The 19574-nt window shown below is 58.4% G+C and overlaps 2 protein-coding genes across 6 annotated transcripts; both read left to right on the top strand.

The window, feature by feature from the left end:
* The first annotated feature begins 5184 nt into the window (after positions 1 to 5184).
* On the top strand, positions 5185 to 9243 carry ZNF358 (zinc finger protein 358). Of its 4 annotated transcripts, none has more exons than XM_045496505.1 (3): positions 5185 to 5397; positions 7083 to 7188; positions 7434 to 9243. In XM_045496505.1, the coding sequence occupies exons 1-3, from the start codon at positions 5200 to 5202 to the stop codon at positions 9164 to 9166; spliced, it is 2037 nt and encodes a 678-aa protein (XP_045352461.1). In that variant the 5' UTR covers positions 5185 to 5199; the 3' UTR covers positions 9167 to 9243. The 4 variants fall into 4 exon arrangements, with proteins under 4 accessions (XP_045352461.1, XP_045352463.1, XP_045352462.1 ...); XM_045496506.1 differs by lacking the exon at positions 5185 to 5397 and adding an exon at positions 5598 to 6282; XM_045496507.1 differs by lacking the exon at positions 7083 to 7188 and having other exon boundaries at positions 5277 to 5397.
* Positions 9244 to 10828: 1585 nt separating this feature from the next.
* On the top strand, positions 10829 to 19428 carry MCOLN1 (mucolipin TRP cation channel 1). 2 transcript variants are annotated; one of them, XM_045496493.1, is made up of 14 exons: positions 10829 to 11054; positions 13257 to 13453; positions 14162 to 14329; positions 14419 to 14584; positions 14999 to 15107; positions 15355 to 15451; positions 15665 to 15764; positions 15993 to 16099; positions 16226 to 16375; positions 16516 to 16617; positions 17034 to 17156; positions 17415 to 17630; positions 19096 to 19226; positions 19323 to 19428. In XM_045496493.1, exons 1-14 carry the CDS (start codon positions 11024 to 11026, stop codon positions 19357 to 19359), a joined length of 1734 nt encoding a protein of 577 aa, XP_045352449.1. In that variant the 5' UTR covers positions 10829 to 11023; the 3' UTR covers positions 19360 to 19428. The 2 variants fall into 2 exon arrangements, with proteins under 2 accessions (XP_045352449.1, XP_045352450.1); XM_045496494.1 differs by having other exon boundaries at positions 10914 to 11226.
* Positions 19429 to 19574: the final 146 nt, after the last annotated feature.

Genomic DNA, 19574 nt, shown 5'->3' with positions numbered 1-19574 from the left:
GGTGGCCATGCCCAGGGCCTGCTTCAGTGGGCTGCTGCCAATCTGGTTTTGGGGAATGAACATGGCTCCCTGACTCCATAGTCAGACCTTCAAAGACCAAGGCCTCCCATCCAACGAGCCACTGAGAGCCAACCTCAAGCCCAACCAGGAGCCCTCTCCCCATGGGCAGCAATCCTGTGAGGCCAGGTTGTCATTTACACAGGAAGGGCAGGAGCCCAGCTTTGGGTCCTACAGAATAAGATGGCCCTTTTGGCTGCACTCATATTAGCCATGCAAGGGTCTGCTAGCTGCAAAACACCTCTTCTTGCTGTCACTAAAGATGTACATGACACATTTGTGAATTACCTCCTGATGAACCGGGATTTCTCAAACCCAGTACTATAGACATTTTGGATGGGATAGTTTTTTATTGTTAGAGGCCCTCTTGTGCATCGTAGGATGTTTAGCATCATCCCTGACCTCTACCCGCTAAGGGCCAGCAGCATTCTCCCTCTACCCCAGCCAGTTGTGACAACCGAAAATATTTCTGGGCATTGCCAAATGTCTCCTGGGGGGAAGAGTTGTCTTGGTTGACAACCACTGCAATAAACCCAGCCTACAAAGATCCCCAGGACAAAATCAGGCTCTCCTGATGAAGCTGGTCTGTTTGTTGACAAGACTACTCTTTTTTTTTTTTTTTTTTTTTTTTGACTACTCTTAACAAAAAGGCTATTCCTTTTTGCCTTGCCTGCCAGGAAGCTGAGAAAGCTTACTTTGGTATTCCTTTCCATGTAGCTCTGGTTGCAGGATTATTTGTGCTCCCGCCTGGTTCTAGAAGTGGTTTGAAGCAACAACCCAGACACCAGATGAAACATAATGGGTAGGAGCTACAAGGAGGCAGATTTCTGCACAAATTGAAGCATTTTCTAACAATGGAACTGACTAGCCCTGGGATGGGTTGCTGGGAAAGAATGAGAACTCCACTAGAAATATTTTCAGTGCAGAAAGATACTTCATCATGATTTGGGATGTATTTTATGGATTTATGGCTACCCTTCCTGTATTCCACTCACCCCTTCCCACCACCAAAAAAGGCATTTCATTTTAACTACAGAAACCCAAAAGGCTGATAAAATAAGATGAATAACATAGGATTGCACCTGGGAGAACAGATTATTTTTTTTTTTGAGAACAGATTAATTTTTAAAGAAAAACATTTCATCACCGAGCAGCAGAATTCAGACCTGCCACTTACCTGCCTGTCTGTCCTTGGGCAAGTGATGGTGTGCTCTGATCCTCACTTCATTTGTAAAATGGGATGGCACTTAATTCTTCCTTCCTAGAATGGGTACAAGGTTGACACAAAATGTGCACGTACCATTCTTAGACCAGGTTGCAGCTGCACAGGTGCCCATAGTTTTTTAACGTCTTAGGTCATTTTTGTTGCAAGTGACAGAAACCCAGCTTGCTCCAGTTGAAGAAGAAAGGGATTTTACTGACGTTGTTAAAAAGAAAGCCACAGGCTCCAAACAGTGTTACTGGGGCCAGGCTAAATCACCAAACCGGGGCTTAATACATGACCTAATTGCAGTTTCAACCTCCTCCAGAAATGTAAATTTTAATCTATCGATCAGTAATTTTCTTTTTTTATAAATTTTTTAAATGTCTATTTTTGAGAGATAGCGTGTGAGCAGGGGAGGGGCAGAGAGAGAGAGAGAGAGAGAGAGAGAGAGAGAGAGAGAGAGACAGAATCCGAAGCAGGTTCCAGGCTCTGAGCTGTCAGCACAGAGCCTGATGTGGGGCTCGAACTCAGCAACCATGAGATCATGACTTGAGCTGAAGTTGGACGCTTAACCGACTGAGCCACCCAGGCGCCCCCTATCAGTAATTTTCTGATATGTACCAATAAGGTCATCTGTCACAGAGGCCTTCCCCATCCCCCAACGGAAGGTAATGAGGTAATCTACCCAATAAGATCCACTGCCTTCCCCTAAGGGAAAGTGACTTTGCCTGGGACAACACTTTTTCTTTTGCTTATAACTTTCTCGCCCTGCCCTCCTTCCTAGAAATACCTTCTATTTTGCACAATTCCTCATAATGCCCCCTACGCGTTACAAGGGATGCTGCCCCATTCATGAGTCATTTAATAAGACCAATTAGATCTTCAAATTTCTTTGGTTGAATTTTGTTTTTCACAACTTAGAAATAAAATGTGGAATTAGGTCTCACGTGACTATCAGGACTGTTCTCCCTCGCCAGTTGACAGTCCTGTATCCCTGCAAGTGGTGGCTTGGAACCATTGGGTTCCAAGGACGCTATAAAAAGATGCTATAACCCAAATCCTTTTGATTAAAGCCTCAAAGAAAGAGGGAGGGGTCTTGCCCCCAACTTCTCTTAGTGGAACTTAAGGGACACGCTGATTGGCGCATTTGAGTCACATGCCTAGCTGTGAGCCAATCACTGTGCCCAGAGGGATAGAATGCCATGATTGGATGGCCGGTCCACTAGCCCACCCCTGGGTGATTTGGTTCCCCAAAGCTCACCAGGATCTTTGAGCCCGGAGACCAACCTTTCTGGACCTTGTTTCCTAGCAACAGACCTGTGCCTGCCATCCCCTTAGCATCTATTTTGCTCCAGGTTACAATCCGGAGGGTGGAAAGTCAGCTAATAGGCTCCTCCCAACGGAGAATAATTGTACGTTTATAGACTGGGAGTGTTCGGTGTTAGAGAGTAGCCTGAGGCATCTAATGCGCCCTGGTTCTCCGAGAGTCCCAATCTTATCTCCCACCTCATTACTAACTTCCTCTTCTAGTTTGGGGCAGAGAATTCAGCTCTGGCAATCACAAAATCAAGCAGACGCTAGTCTCTCCTTCAAGAAGTCCGCAGAGGCAGCTTGCGTCTGTCGAAGGAGACCTTTCTGAAGACCTTATGAAGGCTCTCACGTATTTCAACATCCTCCATGTTTTTCTCCAAAGACCCTCAAACCACAGTCTCAAGAGACGCGTGTTTAGAGTCCCGAGATAAAATAGGCAGGGTTTTAAGAAGCTATTTTTCTTCCACATAACAGAGATTTCTTGTTTCTCGAGGAAGGCTCTTCTCAGGGCAGATTGTGCACTGTATAAATCTAGGGAGTGCCCTTCACTTTAAAGTGAATACGTATGTGTACGCGGTGGCCCCGGCCCTCTACCTCAACGTTGCTCAGCCAATCCCACGTTTGAAGTCATTTCCCTCAATATCCTTCCCTTCCCAGGTACTAATTCTAAATAAGTTAAGACTATCATGGATTCAAGGGACAGAATAGGGATTCAAGGGGCAAAACTATCCCGACTGTCTGGGAAATTTGTTGGCTCGTGGTAATGGAAAGGATCAGGGCGTCTGGCTTCAGGTATGGCTCTATCCAGGAGCTCAACCAATGTTGCCAGAACTGTCTCTCCGACTTCACCTGTACATCCTGGTGTAGATTGGCTTCAGTCTGCAGACTGTTCTTCCAGACAACTGCACAAGGTGGCTGCGGGTAAGATGAGGTCCTACATACAGCTGACGATCCCAGAGAAAGAATGAGACCCTCCAATGTCATGTCCTCAGACCTACTTATTGTGGCCAGGGGATGGAGTTGTCTGATTGGTAAGCTTAGATCGAATATTAGTGGGGCGGCGGGGGGGGGGGGGGCTGTGTTAGACTGGAGTAGTGGGGAAGGATCCACAAAGAGAAAGCAAGGTTCTGACTGAGGTACTTGGCAGACAGAAACAACAGCTGTTATTACAAGTATTATTTGTTATGGGATCTTCCGGGAGGCGACGGGGTGAGGAACCAGTGACATAATCCAATTTCAGTCTCAAACCTCTCAGATCTTCTTGTGGGCTTTCCCGCAGAAACGTGGAGAGCAAGTTTCAGACCATAAGGTCAGCACAGATCTAGAAGGTTCACGACAGGAGAGAGAAGACTCCTGGAGGCCTGATGTACTTGAGGTTGTCTTCAAGGGTAGGTGGTGCCAAAATTAACTGGCCAACGACCATCAGAAATACACCTGTCATCAAAAAAAAAAAAAAAAACTTTTTTTTTTAGCTTGCTCCAGCGGGAAAGATCACATAATAGGAACCATGGGGTGCCTCCATAAGAGGGTGTTGTGGGACAGGAGGGCGTCTTATGGGATGCAGACATGTGCTGGGTAGTTTTAAAGACAGCTGAAGACAGTAGAGGCCAAGTCTAAGTTGGTGCTAGCAGGGAGCGGGTTGGTGCCTGGGTATCTTGATGATTTTTATCTCAGCAGTGGAAGAATGGACGCGGGGCTATCGTTGGTAAGAAGCAGTAGTCACTCGCGTTGGTCGGGAGAGGAGGGTGTGTATTCATTTTTGTGGTTGCAGTGTGTCCTTGTCTCTGGCTTGGTTCAGACATGGTCACAGAGCGGCCTTGTGTGATCATTGTTTATATTCTGTGACTGTTGTTTATGTTCAGTGAAGAACATCACGGCCCAGCTGCCAGCTGCCGGGGCTGTTTTTCACTCCCTCTTCCCGGGGATCTGTGTCTCCAGGTAAAGTCTGCCCAGAGCCCTTCCCAGCTCTGGCCTAGGCTTCTCCAGAGATCATCGTCACTCCAGTGGGCATCAGGCACAGGGAGTCCGCACCAGTGACAGCAGTGAGTGACCCATCAGCCGGGTAGGAGGAAAACACTCAGGGACAGCGTTCCCAGCCCTTTTCCTGGCAGAATCTTAAAGGGAGACGCTGGGCTGGGCAAAGATTAACAACTTTGTAAATTGCAGGGCTTCTCCGAGCCTTGGCTGTGTTTCTGTGCAGTGCCAGTCGGCCAGGGAAACAAGGTTTGGTGCCTTTTGGACAAAGATAGAGTCAGACACATGGGCAGGAGGCAGAGACAGAGACAGAGGAGGACAGAAAGAGAGACGGAGGGGCAGAGGCAGAAAAAAGTGGCAGGAACGGAGGCAAAGGGATTGAAACAGAGAGACGCAGGAGGAGAGGGACAGAGACACAGAAAGGAACAGAGCTAGGCGCGGAGAGGGGAACAGGGATGGAAACAGAGACAGGAGAGACAGACACAGGGGTCGAGGCAGGCGAGGGCAGAGAGGGACCCCGAGAGGCTGAGACGCGGGGCCAGGCCGGGCCGGGGCGAGGGCAGCGCTGGAGGGCGCGGCGCAGACAAAGGCGCGGCCGCGCGGCCGGGGCGGCCGGGCCGGGACAAAGGCTGGCCCGGGGGGCGGGGGCAGCGATGGCGACGGCCGCGGCGGGCGCGGGCGAACTACAAGTCCCAGCAGCTCCCGCTGCGGCCCTCGGCCGGCCCCTCTCGCTCCCCGGGAGCGCCTGGCGGGGCCGCTGGGCCGAGGGGGCCGCCGGCGGGGCTGGCGGGCGGGGGGCTTCCTGCGGGCCCCGGGGGCGCGGCGGGCCGGGCAGGGGCGAGGGGCGCCGGGTGAGTGTCCCCGCGAGCGGGCCGGGCGGGCGGGGGCCGGGGTCGCGGCCGGGGCGGGGGCGGGGGCGGGCGCGGGGCGCGGCCCGGGGCGACCTCTGTCCGCCTCCCCCCCAACCTCCGCTCGCGCGCGCCGCCCGCCCCGCCCGGGAGAGCGGGGTCGCGGGCGTGAGGGGAGGGGGTCCCCGCGGCCCGCGGGCCTAGCGCGCCCTTTCCGCCGCCGCGTCCCCGGGGGAGGGCCCAGCCGGAGCTAGGCGCCTGAAATCGGGAGGTATGGGGGGGGGGGCACCCTCAGCTGTGGGGTCGGGAGCTCAGGACGCCCCTTCCCCTGGAGGCGATCCAGACCCCCTCCATCCCAGGAACCGTGGAGGACGTCTAAGTATTGTTCTCCCCACCCTCCAGCCTGAGGTCGGGAGTTCAGGAGGCCCTTCCTCAAGAGAGGGATCCAGGGGTTCCCTCTGACCCTCTGGAGCCCCGTTATTGTTCCCCCTACTCTCCAGTCTTGGGGGCCAGAGTTCTGGAAGCCCCTTCGCAGGAGGTCATCCAGGGGTCCACCTGCCCCCCCCCCCAGGAACTCAGAATGCCCCCCCCCCCCCTTCCAGCTAAGAGATGGGAATTTGGGAAGGCCCTTCCTCAGGACGCAATCTAAAGGTCCCCCTGCCCCCCAGGAACCCAGAAGGGGACCCAGGCATTGTTCCCCCCCCCCACCCCCCAAATGTGGTGTCTGGGTTCAGGAGGTGATCTAAGAACTCCACCCTCTTGCTTAGCCACTTCCAGCTGTGGGGTTGTGGCTAGGATGTCCCTCTCCCTCCAGGATCAGATCTATTTGTCGTTTGCTCCCCAACCCCCACCCATGGAGTGGGTAGCTCCAGACCGCCTCCCCATCAGGTAATGCTGAGCTCCCTGTGCTCCCCAGAAGGGGTCCCAGCTATTGTTTCTAGACCTTGTTCCCAACCACCAGGCATGGGGCTGGATGGAATTCAGGATCTTTTCTCCAGGAGAGGATAAAAGGGTCCTGACACCCGTCGCCATATCTCAGCCATTGGCTCAGTTACTCAGGAATTCCCCTTTTCTAGGAGGTGACCCAAGACCGCCCCCCCCCCCCAGTAACCTAAGAGGAGCCCCAGGTATTATTTTTGCGCCTCCCCCCCCCCCCCCCCGCCCCGCTAGGGGTTAGAATTCAGGTTTTCTATCCAGTTGGGCAGACAGGTATACCAACACCTGTCCCCGCTCTCCTGGCTATGGGGTCCATGGGTCTCCCTGCGTCCCACTGGGTCCTACAGCATTTCCCCCACCCTCTCTAGCTTTAGGAACTTGGCATTCGGGTACACAAGGGTCTTGACCGTTACTCCCACCCCGGAACTGTGAGGTCTGGCACTCAGGTCGTCTCTTCCCCAGCAAGCAAGCCAGAGGTGCCCCTGCCCTCCCCCAGGGACCCAAGATGAGTACCAGGTGCTTTTTGCCCCCCACTCACCCCCCACATCCAAGCTTCAGAGCTCACAATGCTCCTCTCTACGAGGCAAGCCCGAGGTGTCAGGGGAAACCCCAAATATGCCCTCCCCAGTGATGGAACTGGGATTCAGGCCGTGTACTACGAGCAAGCACAGGAACCCAGGGACTTATCCCTCTTTCCCGTGAGGGGACCCCAGCCAAGGGGGTAGGAAGCCTGGACTCTCTCTCCTCCACAGGACCCAAGCTTCCCACGGGAGGAGGAGCCCAAGATGCAGAGAGGGGCAGAGCCCTGGAACTGGGTACTGGAGACCTCTAGTGCCGGGTCCCATGACTTCCATCCAGGTGTGGTGCTGAGAAGGGAAGCCCCGCCCCACCCCCGTGTCCCACCAGGGTCCCTCTTCTCCCTGCCCTGTCTGGGGCTTGCCACAAGTCTCCCTGCCGTCTGAGACAAGAGAAGGATCCATGTGTGTGTGTGCAGCGATGGGTTGTGGGGCGCGGCCCCCTCTCACTTCCCTGCCCAGACGCCAAGAGAGACCCCCTGTTCTCCAGCACCTACCTCCACCCACCCTCTGTCCTCACCCCTGCAGATCCGGCCCTAGAAGCAGCCAGCATTTCCACACCAGGGATGCGGCGCTCGGTCCTGGTCAGGAACCCAGGCCACAAAGGCCCAAGGCCCGCTTACGACGAGCTCGACTCTGACTCCGAGGACCTGGACCCCAACCCTGAAGAGCTGGACCCAGAGCCCGACCCAGAAGACCTCAACACTGTCTCCGAAGATGTGGACCCCAGCTATGAAGATCTGGAGCCCGTCTCTGAGGATCTGGACCCCGATGCTGAAGCTCCGAGCTCCGTCTCGGGGACCCGTGACTCGGATCCCCAAGATCTCGACCCCATGTCCTCAAGTTTCGACCTGGATCCAGACGTCATCGGCCCTGTCCCCCTGGTTCTTGACCCCAACAGCGACACCCTCAGCCCCACCGAAGCCCCAGACCTGGACCCCCTCTCGTCTAGCCTCACTGCCACTCCCGAGGTCCTGGCCGCCAGCCCCGCGGTGCTTCCTGCGCCTGCCAGCCCTCCCCGGCCCTTCTCCTGCCCCGATTGCGGGCGAGCCTTCCGCCGCAGCTCGGGGCTGAGCCAGCACCGCCGCACCCACAGCGGCGAGAAGCCCTACCGCTGCCCCGACTGCGGCAAGTCGTTCAGCCACGGCGCCACGCTGGCCCAGCACCGGGGCATCCACACGGGCGCGCGGCCCTACCAGTGCGCCGCCTGCGGCAAGGCCTTCGGCTGGCGCTCCACGCTGCTGAAGCACCGCAGCAGCCACAGCGGCGAGAAGCCGCACCACTGCCCCGTGTGCGGCAAGGCCTTCGGGCACGGCTCGCTGCTGGCGCAGCACCTGCGCACGCACGGCGGCCCGCGGCCGCACAAGTGCCCCGTGTGCGCCAAGGGCTTCGGGCAGGGCTCCGCGCTGCTGAAGCACCTGCGCACGCACACGGGCGAGCGGCCGTACCCGTGCCCGCAGTGCGGCAAAGCCTTCGGCCAGAGCTCGGCGCTGCTGCAGCACCAGCGCACGCACACGGCGGAGCGCCCGTACCGCTGTCCCCACTGCGGCAAGGCGTTCGGCCAGAGCTCCAACCTGCAGCACCACCTGCGCATCCACACGGGCGAGCGGCCCTACGCCTGCCCCCACTGCTCCAAGGCCTTCGGGCAGAGCTCCGCGCTGCTGCAGCACCTGCACGTGCATTCCGGAGAGCGCCCCTACCGCTGCCAGCTCTGCGGCAAGGCCTTCGGCCAGGCTTCCAGCCTCACCAAGCACAAGCGCGTGCACGAGGGCGCCGCCGCGGCAGCGGCGGCCGCGGCCGCGGCGGCCGCCGCAGGCCTGGGCCTCAGTCCTGCTTCGATGCTGCGGCCCGGGCAGGTCTCCCTCCTGGGGCCCGATGCTGTGTCTGTTCTCGGCTCCGGCCTGGGCCTCAGCCCTGGCCCCAGCTCTGGCCTTGGCTCTGACCCTGGCTCCGAGCCGGGCTCCCTCCCTAATCCCAGCCCCAAAGCTGTCTCTGGCTCCGAATCTACCCCCACCCCTGATTCTATCAAAGCTTCTGACCCTAAGCCTGGTCACGACGCAGATCCCGACCTTGTGGCCAGCCCTGACCACGGATCTGGCCCCAGCCCCGACCAAGATCCTGGGCCCAGCTCCGACTCCAACCCCGAGTCTCATCCCGAACCCTGCTCCCCCAACCATGACACTGTCAGCCCAGCCCTCCCTACTGGCGAGAGTCCCGAGTGGGTGCGGGAGCAAGGGGCACTGCTGGGGCCCGACGGCTGAAGTGGACGCCGATGCTCCCGGGGGCCTGGGGAAGTTGTGTGTCGTGCAGTTTAGTAAAATCCTCGCACTGCCTCCTGGCTCTGTGTTGTGGTTTCCCTGTTTCTCTTTTTCGACTAAGGCACAGCCCTTTCCTCGGGAGATGGGGGAGGGTGTGGCCCGTGCCAGCCATAGCTGGAACCCCAATGTCCTGGCTCCCTGCCCGTAATCCAGGCTTCCCCGTTCCCCCACAAGGTCTCACACTGGCCCACCGTAGTTACCACCCTGCTCCCCAAGAGCACCCTAGCCACCCTAGTCAAGGGCAGACTTCCTTGGCGGGTGGTCTGAACAGGATCCCTTCCCTCTGGCTTTTCTCTGAGTGGTGGAATTTCTGGCATGTTGACAGTCTAGAAGGCTGATAATGGAGGCTGATAGGAGACCTGGCCGGCAGCCCAGCCCTATCCCATGTGTTCTGTGTTCGCACAGCCTACCCCACGCCCTTCACAGCCCACGTTCTAGGTACAGCACTGGACAGAAAGGCGCTCATTTATGTGTTCAGCCAAAATCTGTTGCTTCCTGGAGCCTCAACAGAGAGCAAGATAAGCACGGCCTTGGCCTTCACAGAACTCACAGATGCCAATTTCAGAAAGCTTTGAAAAGCAGTTACTGGGGGGACTGCTTTCCTGAGGAGGGATTCTAGACTCCCAATAACCCACTAATTTGTCAGTACTGGTTGCCCGGCCTTGCTCTGTACCCTTGCAGTTTATGCTCTCGCATTTTCTCTTTTAATCCCACAGCTTCACCAGACAGGTAACTATGACTAAATATCCCCATTTTGCAAACGAGCAACCAGACACGTGGAGTTTAAGGGACCCTTTGGCGGATGTAAAAGTAAGTGGCAGTTGGCAGGGCCTAGATTTAATCCCAACTGTCTGTCCGCCAGAGCCTGAGTTCTTAACCAGCGTGCTTCAAAGCGAGAGTGTGCAAAGGCCCCGGGGCTGTTGAGTGATGAGCTAGGGGAGATTGGGGCCAGAGCGGAGGGCCCCGGCAGACTGAGGTGGGAGTTTGCTTGTTATCCTTGAGCAACGGGAAGACGTCGACAGGTGTGGCAGAAGACTCAACAGGAGTTACTCTTCCAAAATGCTTTCCGGCTGCTGCCTGGACAGTGTAGTGCAGGGGGCAGGAGTGGGAGCCTCAGGTTAGGAAGGAGGTGGCTGCCGTGGTCCAGGCCAGGAATGATGAGGGACTCTCGGCTGACGGCCATAGGAGTGGGGATAAGTGGTCCTATGTAGGACACAATTAGGAAATGACATCGATTTGCTGACAGTTCAGATGAGAGGAGCGGAAGCCGAAAGAGATGGCAAGTAAGCATGAGGTTTCTGCCAGGCCAGAGAAGCAGCCATGAGACAGGACGGACGATCATCCTCGGACTCTGGGGAGGGAAAGGGGTCAAGCCTTGAACGTGGAACTCAAGAATCCGGCACCGGACGGAGGCGTGGCAAGGAGCCAGGACGGAACCAGCCCTACTTTGGCGTTCTCACGGCCAGCCCATCCCCCAGCACCTTCAGGGACCGGCGGCGTTAGGGCCCCAAGACCGCCCTCCGCCCCGCAAGTCGCCAGCCGAGGACAACGCATGCGTGCTGCGGCCGCAGGGATTGTCGTGGCGCAGGGGGTGGGACAGGATCCGGTCACGTGCTTCCAGTGGCTGGGGGGGGGGGGGGGCTCGGCGCCGCTCCGATCACGTGACCGCGGCTCGAGTCAGCTGATGCGAGAGGGTTTGAAGCTGCACCGCGAGGGAGCGAGGCCGCAGTGGCAGCGGCGGGCGCTCGGACCCCGGCTGCCCCGCCGCGCCCGCCGGCGTCCGGCGCTCCCCGTCCCGGCATGGCAGCCCCCGTGGGCCGGCGCGGCTCAGGTGAGGGCGCGCGGCCCCGCGGGTCTCCGAACGCGGGCAGCGGGCGGGCGGCCAGCTTCCCCGACCTGGGGCGGCTGAGCTCCCGGTTTCCCTTGCCTAAACTCCGGTGCTGACCTCTCAGCTTCCCGGGAGTGGAGATAAGGACAGATGGCTCCTAGAACCTGGGCCACAGGTGGGCACCAGCTCCTCCGACCTCGGAGTGGCGGGACTGCCGAGTGCTCTTCCTGGACTCACGTTGTGCTCAGAGTCCCTAAACTCAGGCAGCGGGTGGGCCGCCAGCCTCGCCAGCTCGCGCCGGGGGAGGTTTCCAGGGTTTGCGTTCTGCTTTGCTCAGCTTTGCTGGAACTCTCAGCGGGCACCAGCTTCTCTAACCCTCACGTGAAACTCCCAGGATTCCCTTCCCCAATCCAGGAGGCAACGCTCAGCTTCTCTAAACTCAGACAGTGAGCTGGCGGGGGGATTGCCTCCTTGACCTTGGCACTTAACTCGATTTTATAAGTCCAAACCCATGGAAGCTCAGCTTCCTTGAACTCAGAAGGTGGCTGCCCGGCCTCCAGTATTTTCAGTCTCTGCTTCTTAATGCGGGGGGTGGGGCTGGAGGAGGACCCTTTGTGTTGGTCTTTCAGCTGTCCCTGCTGGTAGGATCTGGGGTGGGTTAACTGTGATCCCAGCTAGGGAGGCGGGCCTGCCCTCTGGCTTCCCATCCAGCTGTCTTGTAAACAACTCCACAACAACATCCCAGCTCCAAGGGGACCAGCCAGGAGCTGGCCCTCCCTGCACGACAGGTTCTGACGGTGCCACATTCATCCTGGTGGCTGTGCCAGGCAGCCAGCCAGCCAGGTCCTGGAAAGAAGCAGGGTTCTCCCAGTAGGGGTGTGTGTGTGTGGGGGGGGGGCTGTCAGGGATGGTCCTGGGCTGCTGTGACCAGCTGTGACCCCAGCAGGTGATGAAACCTTGGACTTTCCTCTTGGGCTGATCAGGAGTGAAGGGAACGAGTAATGCTTAGAATAGTCCCTGTTTGCTGAAGAATTGATAAGATTCTAGAGCTGAACCGAGGCTTTCGTCTTGTCTGTCTTCATTCTCAGAACACCTTCCAGAATTTCAGCCTCAGGGTAGACTTTTTTTTTTTTTTTTTTAATTTCCACTTTTCAAATGAGGACACGGAGGTTTTAAAAGATGTCCAGGATCCCCCAACTGGGAAGTGGCAGGTCTGGGATTTGTTTCTAGGGCTGTGTGATTTCCAGAAGTTGGGACCCTTAATGAAGATGCTATATTAGCTCACGAACTGACGTATAAATGGCATAACGACACCCACTGGGGTACAGTGAGTCTTGAGCAAATGTGCTCTGTTATTGTCGATCTCTCCTTCTTCAGGCCTGTGGCTTGTGAGAGTGTCAGCTGGGTGGGCCAGGTCACCATGAGCGATGAGCAGAAGGGCCCTTCTTTGGGTGTTTGACCAGAAAAAACGGGCAGGGGTGCCTGGGTGGCTCAGTCGGTTAAGCGTCCGACTTCAGCCAGGTCACGATCTCGCGGTCCGTGAGTTCGAGCCCCGCGTCGGGCTCTGGGCGATGGCTCAGAGCCTGGAGCCTGTTTCCAATTCTGTGTCTCCCTCTCTCTCTGCCCCTCCCCCGTTCATGCTCTCTCTCTGTCCCAAAAATAAATAAACGTTGAAAAAAAAAATTAAAAAAAAAAAAAAAAAAAAAGAAAGAAAAAGCTGGAATGTAGCTGAGCTCCATGCTCCCACCTGGGGGCTGGAGTTGATATAAGCCCTGGAGGCTTGAGTGCCCTGTGAGAAGCCAGTGGAAGCCATTCATGCTTTCCCCACAAACCGACAACTGGAACGAGGCTGGGATATTCGGACACTCTTACCACGCACCAGCCTCTGTGGTCGATGCTTTGTGAGCATCAGACCTTCAGCTTCCCGGTGAGAGAGATTACTGCCCCATTTTGCAGAGGAGGAAGCTGAGGCTCAGAGGCCGGGTGCCCTGCCCCAGCCAGTGAGCAACAGGGTCACGCATCAGCTCAGGCCCTTTTGAGCCCCAAATCGGAATTGGTAGCCTCTGAGCACTATTGCTGGGTGTATCCATAAAACGTTGCAGAGTTTCTGGGATTTCTTCGATGGGAATTCTTTTCTTGGCTGGAGCGGGGGACCCGTCTCCCCTGTTGCCAGGTGGTCCCCACTGCCCTCTCCCTTTCCCTCAGAGACGGAGCGCCTCCTGACACCCAGTCCTGGGTATGGCACCCGGGCCGGGGCTTCCCCGGTCCCTCCGGAAGAGGAGGACCTGCGTCGCCGCCTCAAATACTTTTTCATGAGTCCCTGTGACAAATTCCGGGCCAAGGGTCGCAAGCCCTTCAAGCTGATGCTGCAAGTCGTGAAGATCTTGGTGGTCACTGTGCAGGTGAGTCGCGCAGAGGCCCCAGCAGAACCCAGCTGTGGCCGCCGCCGTTCTCGAAGGAGAGTCCTGGAGTCAGAGCCTAGTCCTGATGCTGCAGCAACGTAAGGACAGTGACAATGGCAGTGATCAGTCCCAAAGCTCTCCCAGGTCTGTGTGGGAACAGCTCCTGGTAAGCTCACAAATGCCCTTGGAGGTCCTGGCAACTCTTATTGCCACCCTTTTACAGATGAGGCAGCCAGGGCCCAGAGAGGTGAAGGGATTTGTCCAAAATCACAGAGCAACCAAGCATGGGGAGCTGGCACTTGAACCCAGGCAGCCTGGTGCCTCAAAGAGAACTGACCCGGTGGCTTAGCAGATACTGCTGCCATCCCAGGCCCCATGGTGGGCTTTGGGGACCCCAAGACGAATCAGACCGAGCCCCTGCCCTAAGGAGCTCTGGGTCTGGTGCTGTGATTCGGGGCGTATTACCACATTTCTGATTTCTTTTCGGTACAAGGGCCCATCGGTGGTACTTACCCTGTAGATTTGGGCTCAGCACAGAACCCGGCACCTGCTAAACATTTCATGAACGTTGATCTCGGGCATGAGATGTACGAACACCTGCTGTGTGCTGCTCACCGGGGATTTCTGGTGGGCCTTCCTCCACTCGTGCCCTGGGGCGGTGGGGGGAGGCCCCATCCCAGTTTTGTCGATGCCTGCTCCCTCCACCAGCTCATCCTGTTCGGGCTCAGCAACCAGCTGGCAGTGACCTTCCGGGAGGAGAACACCATTGCCTTCCGGCACCTCTTCCTCCTGGGCTACTCTGATGGGGCGGATGATACCTTCGCCGCCTACACGCGGGAGCAGCTCTACCAGGCCATCTTCCACACCGTGGACCAGGTGCGGGGCCCCCCGGGGGGGCGGCAGGCGAGCGGGCAGGCAGGGGACAGCAGGCAGGGCTGACGGCTTCTCCCCTTCCCTGCCCTCAGTACCTGATGCTCCCCGATGTGTCGCTGGGCCGGTATGCCTACGTGCGGGGCGGAGGTGGCCCCTGGGCCAATGGCTCGGCCCTGGCCCTCTGCCAGCACTACTACCACCGCGGCCACGTGGACCCGGCCAACGACACCTTTGACATTGATCCGCTGGTTGTCACTGGTGAGCAGGCGGGGCGGGGCACACACAGCAGGCGGCGGGGTAGCGCGGCCACTGGGAGTCACATTCCGGTTCTGCCTCCCAGCCTCCTAGGAGATAGGGTTGTCCCGATCGATCGTGACTCGACGCTCGGGGTGTCCTCGGGGGAACGTTTGGTCCGCCTGAAAACGCACGCGTGGTGTCTGAATGTCATTGATTCACTAAACGTCTGGGGGCTCACTGAGGGCCAGGCCCTAGGGCCTGTGTCCGGAATGAGACACACTGGGCCCTGTCCTGGGGAGACAGTGGGGGAACAAATGACAACCGCTAAGCTCATAGTGGGAAGTGAAGGAGGGAAGGGGGCTGTTGGGGACTCTGGGGAGACCTGCCTGTGCCTCTCCCGCCCCCAGTGTCCCTTCCCTGACTCCCTGTCCTCAGACTGCATCCGGGTGGACCCCCCTGAGAGACCCCTTGTGCCCCCCAGTGATGATCTCTCCCTCTCGGACGGCAGCGCCAGTTACAAGAACCTCACGCTCAAATTCCACAAGTACTGCCTGATGGAGGGGGCCTCCAGGGCTGGGCCGAGGGTGGGGGGGAGGCAGGATGCCAGGCATCCTTGGCCGCCCCCTCACAGGCGGGGACAGAGGAAGGCCACGCTGATGCCCGTGTGCGAGCACTTCCTCTGCAAGCTGCAGAGTCGGCATTGGGGCAGGAGCACTGGTGGGGGCCGGGCGGTGGCAGGCGGGAGGAGCAGAGCCCCTCCCCCTCACCCAGGCCTCCCCACCACCCCCCAGGCTGATCAACGTCACCATCCACTTCCAGCTGAAGACCATCAACCTCCAGAGCCTGATCAACAACGAAATTCCAGACTGCTACACCTTCAGTGTCCTGGTAAGCCCCAGGGTCCGGGACAAGGGTGTAGGGCCTGCCAGTAATAGGGATTGCCTGCCGGGCTTCTGAGCTCCGGGGCTGGGGCCCTTGGCCAAGGGCAGCGTGGGGGTGAGAAGGGGGATGGGGCTGGACAGACCGTCCATCGTGCGGATCTGGGAGCCTGGGTGTGTCAAGGTCCAGCCTGGCTCCTCCTGCCTTGCCGTGTTGCTACAGATCACTTTTGACAATAAGGCGCACAGCGGCCGTATCCCCATCAGCCTGGAGACCCAGGCCCACATCCAGGAGTGTAAGCACCCCAGCGTCTTCAGGCACGGTGAGCCCCCAAGCCCCACACCAGCTAGGACCGGGGGCCCTGACCTGCCTGGGGAGCCCGCCAAGTCCCAGGCCAGCATGGACCCAGTTCCTGACTCGCCCAGGTCACCCGTGAGCCCACTGAGGAGCCACAACCAGTCCGGCAGCCTCCTAGGCCTGGCCTAGCCCCATCCCTAGTCTCCCAAGGCCCTGAGCCACTCCTGGCTCTACCCACGTCATCTCCTCACAGGAGACAACAGCTTCCGGCTCCTGTTTGACGTGGTCGTGATCCTCACCTGCTCCTTCTCCTTCCTGCTGTGTGCCCGCTCGCTGCTCCGTGGCTTTCTGCTGCAGAACGTGAGAGCTGCCTCCAGTGGCCTGCACGTGTGCCCAAGCCGGCCTTGCCCAGCTCTGGGGCCATAAAGGCCAGGGGAGAGTGGGTCCCTTGCCTGGACAGGCTCTCATCCCTCCTACCTCCTGCAGGAGTTTGTTGGGTTCATGTGGCGGCAGCGGGGACGGGTCATCAGCCTGTGGGAGCGGCTGGAATTTGTCAACGGCTGGTACATCCTGCTGGTCACCAGCGATGTGCTCACTATCTCAGGTACCATCATGAAGATTGGCATCGAAGCCAAGGTAGGTCCTGCCTGGGGCCCTGTTGTCCCCTTCCAGGCGCTGCTCCCCTAATACGCATTCCCCCCCACCCTGCCTGCCCCCCCCCCCCGCCCCGCCAGAAGGGCCAGGCGAGATGGGGTTGACGCTGCTCTTGTCCCTAGAACCTGGCAAGCTACGATGTCTGCAGCATCCTCCTGGGCACCTCCACCTTGCTCGTCTGGGTCGGCGTCATCCGCTATCTGACCTTCTTCCATAAGTACAACGTAAGCCGCGGGTGTGCAGGCTGGACCCTCTAGACGGCAGCCATATGCTCCCCAGATCTCACTTCCCCCCCCCCAGATAAATTCATACACGTATGGCAGTCAGCGGCCTCTCTAGGTGGCCTGTCATGAGCCTCTTCCCCATACCTGCCCGCCCCAGATGTCCGTGTCACTACACCTGAACCACAGCCACGTGAGCCCGCTGCTTTACACGCACCCAGCTGAGTCTGGTCGTGGGATAGCCTCAGGCCCCCTCGTCCCCACCCTGCCCCTTCTCAACCCCAACTTCTCAACTCCCGGCTTCTGTGGCGGCTCTGGCGTGACTTCAGCCAGGCCCTGCCCGCTTCACCGCCATTCGCAAGTCCCACCTGGGTTCCCATGCCCTCATTGTGCCCACCCCCCCCATCTGCCTGCCACAGATTCTCATTGCCACGCTGCGGGTGGCCCTGCCCAGCGTCATGCGTTTCTGCTGCTGTGTGGCTGTCATCTACTTGGGCTATTGCTTCTGTGGCTGGATCGTGTTGGGGCCCTACCACGTGAAGGTAGGGGCTGTCCGGGGCGTGCTGCTCAGGATCCACAGTCCAGGGGTTCCTGTCTCCCCTCTCTAAGCCCACTTCCTAAACCCTCTGACCCCTGGCTTATCGGTTGTTGATGGGGGGGCACGGAATCACCCACCTTGGCCCCTGGTACCTTCCCGGGAGTTCTGCCCATCATTCCCTCTGACCCCCGGTGACCCCACCCTGCCCCCGGCCCCGCCTGTGGCTGCCTCTGACGGCACGACCCCACCGCCCTGCTGGCAGTTTCGCTCGCTGTCCATGGTGTCCGAGTGCCTGTTCTCGCTCATCAACGGGGACGACATGTTCGTGACGTTCGCCGCGATGCAGGCCCAGCAGGGCCGCAGCAGCCTCGTCTGGCTGTTTTCCCAGCTCTACCTCTACTCCTTCATCAGCCTCTTCATCTACATGGTGCTGAGCCTTTTCATCGCGCTCATCACTGGTGCCTACGACACCATCAAGGTCAGCGCCGGCCCCCACGCCCTCCCCCCAGCCTGCCTCCAGTGGGGCCAGCCCTCACATACTCGCAGCCGTGAACCTGGGGCTCCAGGTCCCCTTAGTAGGGTCTCAGGGCACATGAGGCAGGGTGAGGAGGGAAGGGTCCAGGGGGGAGAAGGTGGGAGACTCTGAGAAGCCAGAGAGAGGTGACTGGGGTGGTGGTGCCGATCGCAGCCGCCAGTCTTGGTTTCATCCGCGTGGGGTTCTGGCCAGGTAAGGTTTCCTGAGTCTGCTTTTACCAAGCGAGAGAGCAGGCTGTAGAGTTTTAGTGACTTGCCTGAGGTCAGCTGCTAAGCGGCCAGGCTCAACCCAGGACTGAGGGATTCCGGAAGGCCCCGCTCCTAATTCTTCTGTAGGGTGGTCTGGGCGGGAGCTCTTTAAGTCCAGGGAGTGGCGGTCCTGCAGGTTGCGGGGGTCAGAGGAAAGGGGTCGGAGTAGAATGTGGGGGTGGCAGGTGGGCCAGACCCTGCGCTGGGTGGGTATCTAGGAAATGCAGTGTATACAGATTAGTCTGGACCAGTGGGCAGGGTGGTGAACAGCTGGTGAAAGGAACGAAGGCTACAGAGGGTCCCCTGGTCTAGACTGGTACTGGGGTGAGTCTGGGAAAGTTTCTAGAATGTGCTAATACTAATCTTAGCCACCTGTGACTACTTAAATTTTGACTTGAATCAAAGTGAATTCCACACTCAGTTCCTCACTCACATCTTTCGCGGATCAAGTGCCAGAAAGCCAGTATGGCTGGTGACGACCAGGTTGGTCGGCACAGATAGCAAAGCTTGCCATCATCTCAGAAACTTCTGGATTGACGAGATGAGAGTTGAAGAGAGAGAGCACCTGGGAGAAGGAACAGCCAGAGCAAAGGCCCAGTAGCCAGAAAGGACTTGGGGGAAGAGATGCTGATTCCTCTACCAGGTTGGGAGGGGGTGAAGGCTCTGCTGAAAGCAGATGTGCACCCCCCCCACCCCTGCAAACATGGATAAACCATCCCACAGACACACTCTGTCACCCAGGCCCGAGGGGCCCCTGTGGAGCTTGCTCTAGCACCTAAACGTCACACGTGTGTATCAGCTTGGGACGTACAAGCCCAGACCTTGATCCCGCTGTGTGCACCCAACTCAGTAGTTGCGTGTCAAGCACCCAGATTGTGTCACGTGTGGTTCTGGGTGCTGGAGCACAGCAGAGGGCACCAACTGACTGAGATGCGGGGGCACATATTCGGGAGGCCAGGGAAGGTGTCCGGGGGAAGCACACCATGAGGAAGGACAGGTGCAGGGGACAGTGAGTACAGAGTGAGAGTGCGTGGGGGTGGGGGGAGGTGGGGAAGCGTGGCTGGTGGAAGGAACCAGGAGGAGATCCAGTTGGCTGGCTGGCGAGGTGGTGGTGGTGGGGAGGCCAGACATCAAAGGGGCCACCCCGCGTTTCCCCGCAGCACCCCGGAGGTGCTGGCGCGGAGGAGAGCGAGCTCCAGGCCTACATCGCGCAGTGCCAGGACAGCCCCACCTCCGGCAAGTTCCGTCGAGGGAGCGGCTCGGCCTGCAGCCTCCTCTGCTGCTGCGGCAGGTTCGAGTTGGGTATTGGGGGCTGCGGAGAGGGCGAGGGCCCGAGGGAACTGCTGCCTTCTGCCCCGCTGGCCGGCTGATACGGCTTCTCTTCCAGGGACGCCTCGGAGGAGCATTCGCTGCTGGTGAATTGATTCGGACCCGCTGCTGCTATTGGACATTAGCCCTCCGACTGCGGAGACTCACGCTTATTTATTTTTAGGGTTTGCTTTTAAAGGACCGGTTCCCTGCCGTGCCCTGAGGACCTGTGCCAGTCGGGTCGGACACGGGTGGGACAGGGGTGGGTGGGTGTTAAATAAACGGGAAAATAAACTTGTTCTCGGTTCTAGTGGGAGGGGCATTCCCTGCG

This window comes from Leopardus geoffroyi, chromosome A2, assembly GCF_018350155.1.
Source record: "Leopardus geoffroyi isolate Oge1 chromosome A2, O.geoffroyi_Oge1_pat1.0, whole genome shotgun sequence".
Lineage (NCBI taxonomy): Eukaryota > Metazoa > Chordata > Mammalia > Carnivora > Felidae > Leopardus > Leopardus geoffroyi.
This window is presented reverse-complemented; position numbering and strand designations above follow the sequence as displayed.

Bases quoted from the DNA above. Each gene is read 5' to 3' on its own strand.
- ZNF358 (XM_045496505.1), top strand. From the start codon at position 5,200: ATGGCGACGGCCGCGGCGGGCGCGGGCGAACTACAAGTCCCAGCAGCT. The intron at 5,398-7,082 runs GTGAGTGTCCCC...TCTCCTCCACAG, and splicing joins GCAGGGGCGAGGGGCGCCGG to GACCCAAGCTTCCCACGGGA. The intron at 7,189-7,433 runs GTGTGGTGCTGA...TCACCCCTGCAG, and splicing joins GTCCCATGACTTCCATCCAG to ATCCGGCCCTAGAAGCAGCC.
- MCOLN1 (XM_045496493.1), top strand. From the start codon at position 11,024: ATGGCAGCCCCCGTGGGCCGGCGCGGCTCAG. The intron at 11,055-13,256 runs GTGAGGGCGCGC...CCTTTCCCTCAG, and splicing joins CGTGGGCCGGCGCGGCTCAG to AGACGGAGCGCCTCCTGACA. The intron at 16,618-17,033 runs GTAAGCCGCGGG...TGCCTGCCACAG, and splicing joins CCTTCTTCCATAAGTACAAC to ATTCTCATTGCCACGCTGCG.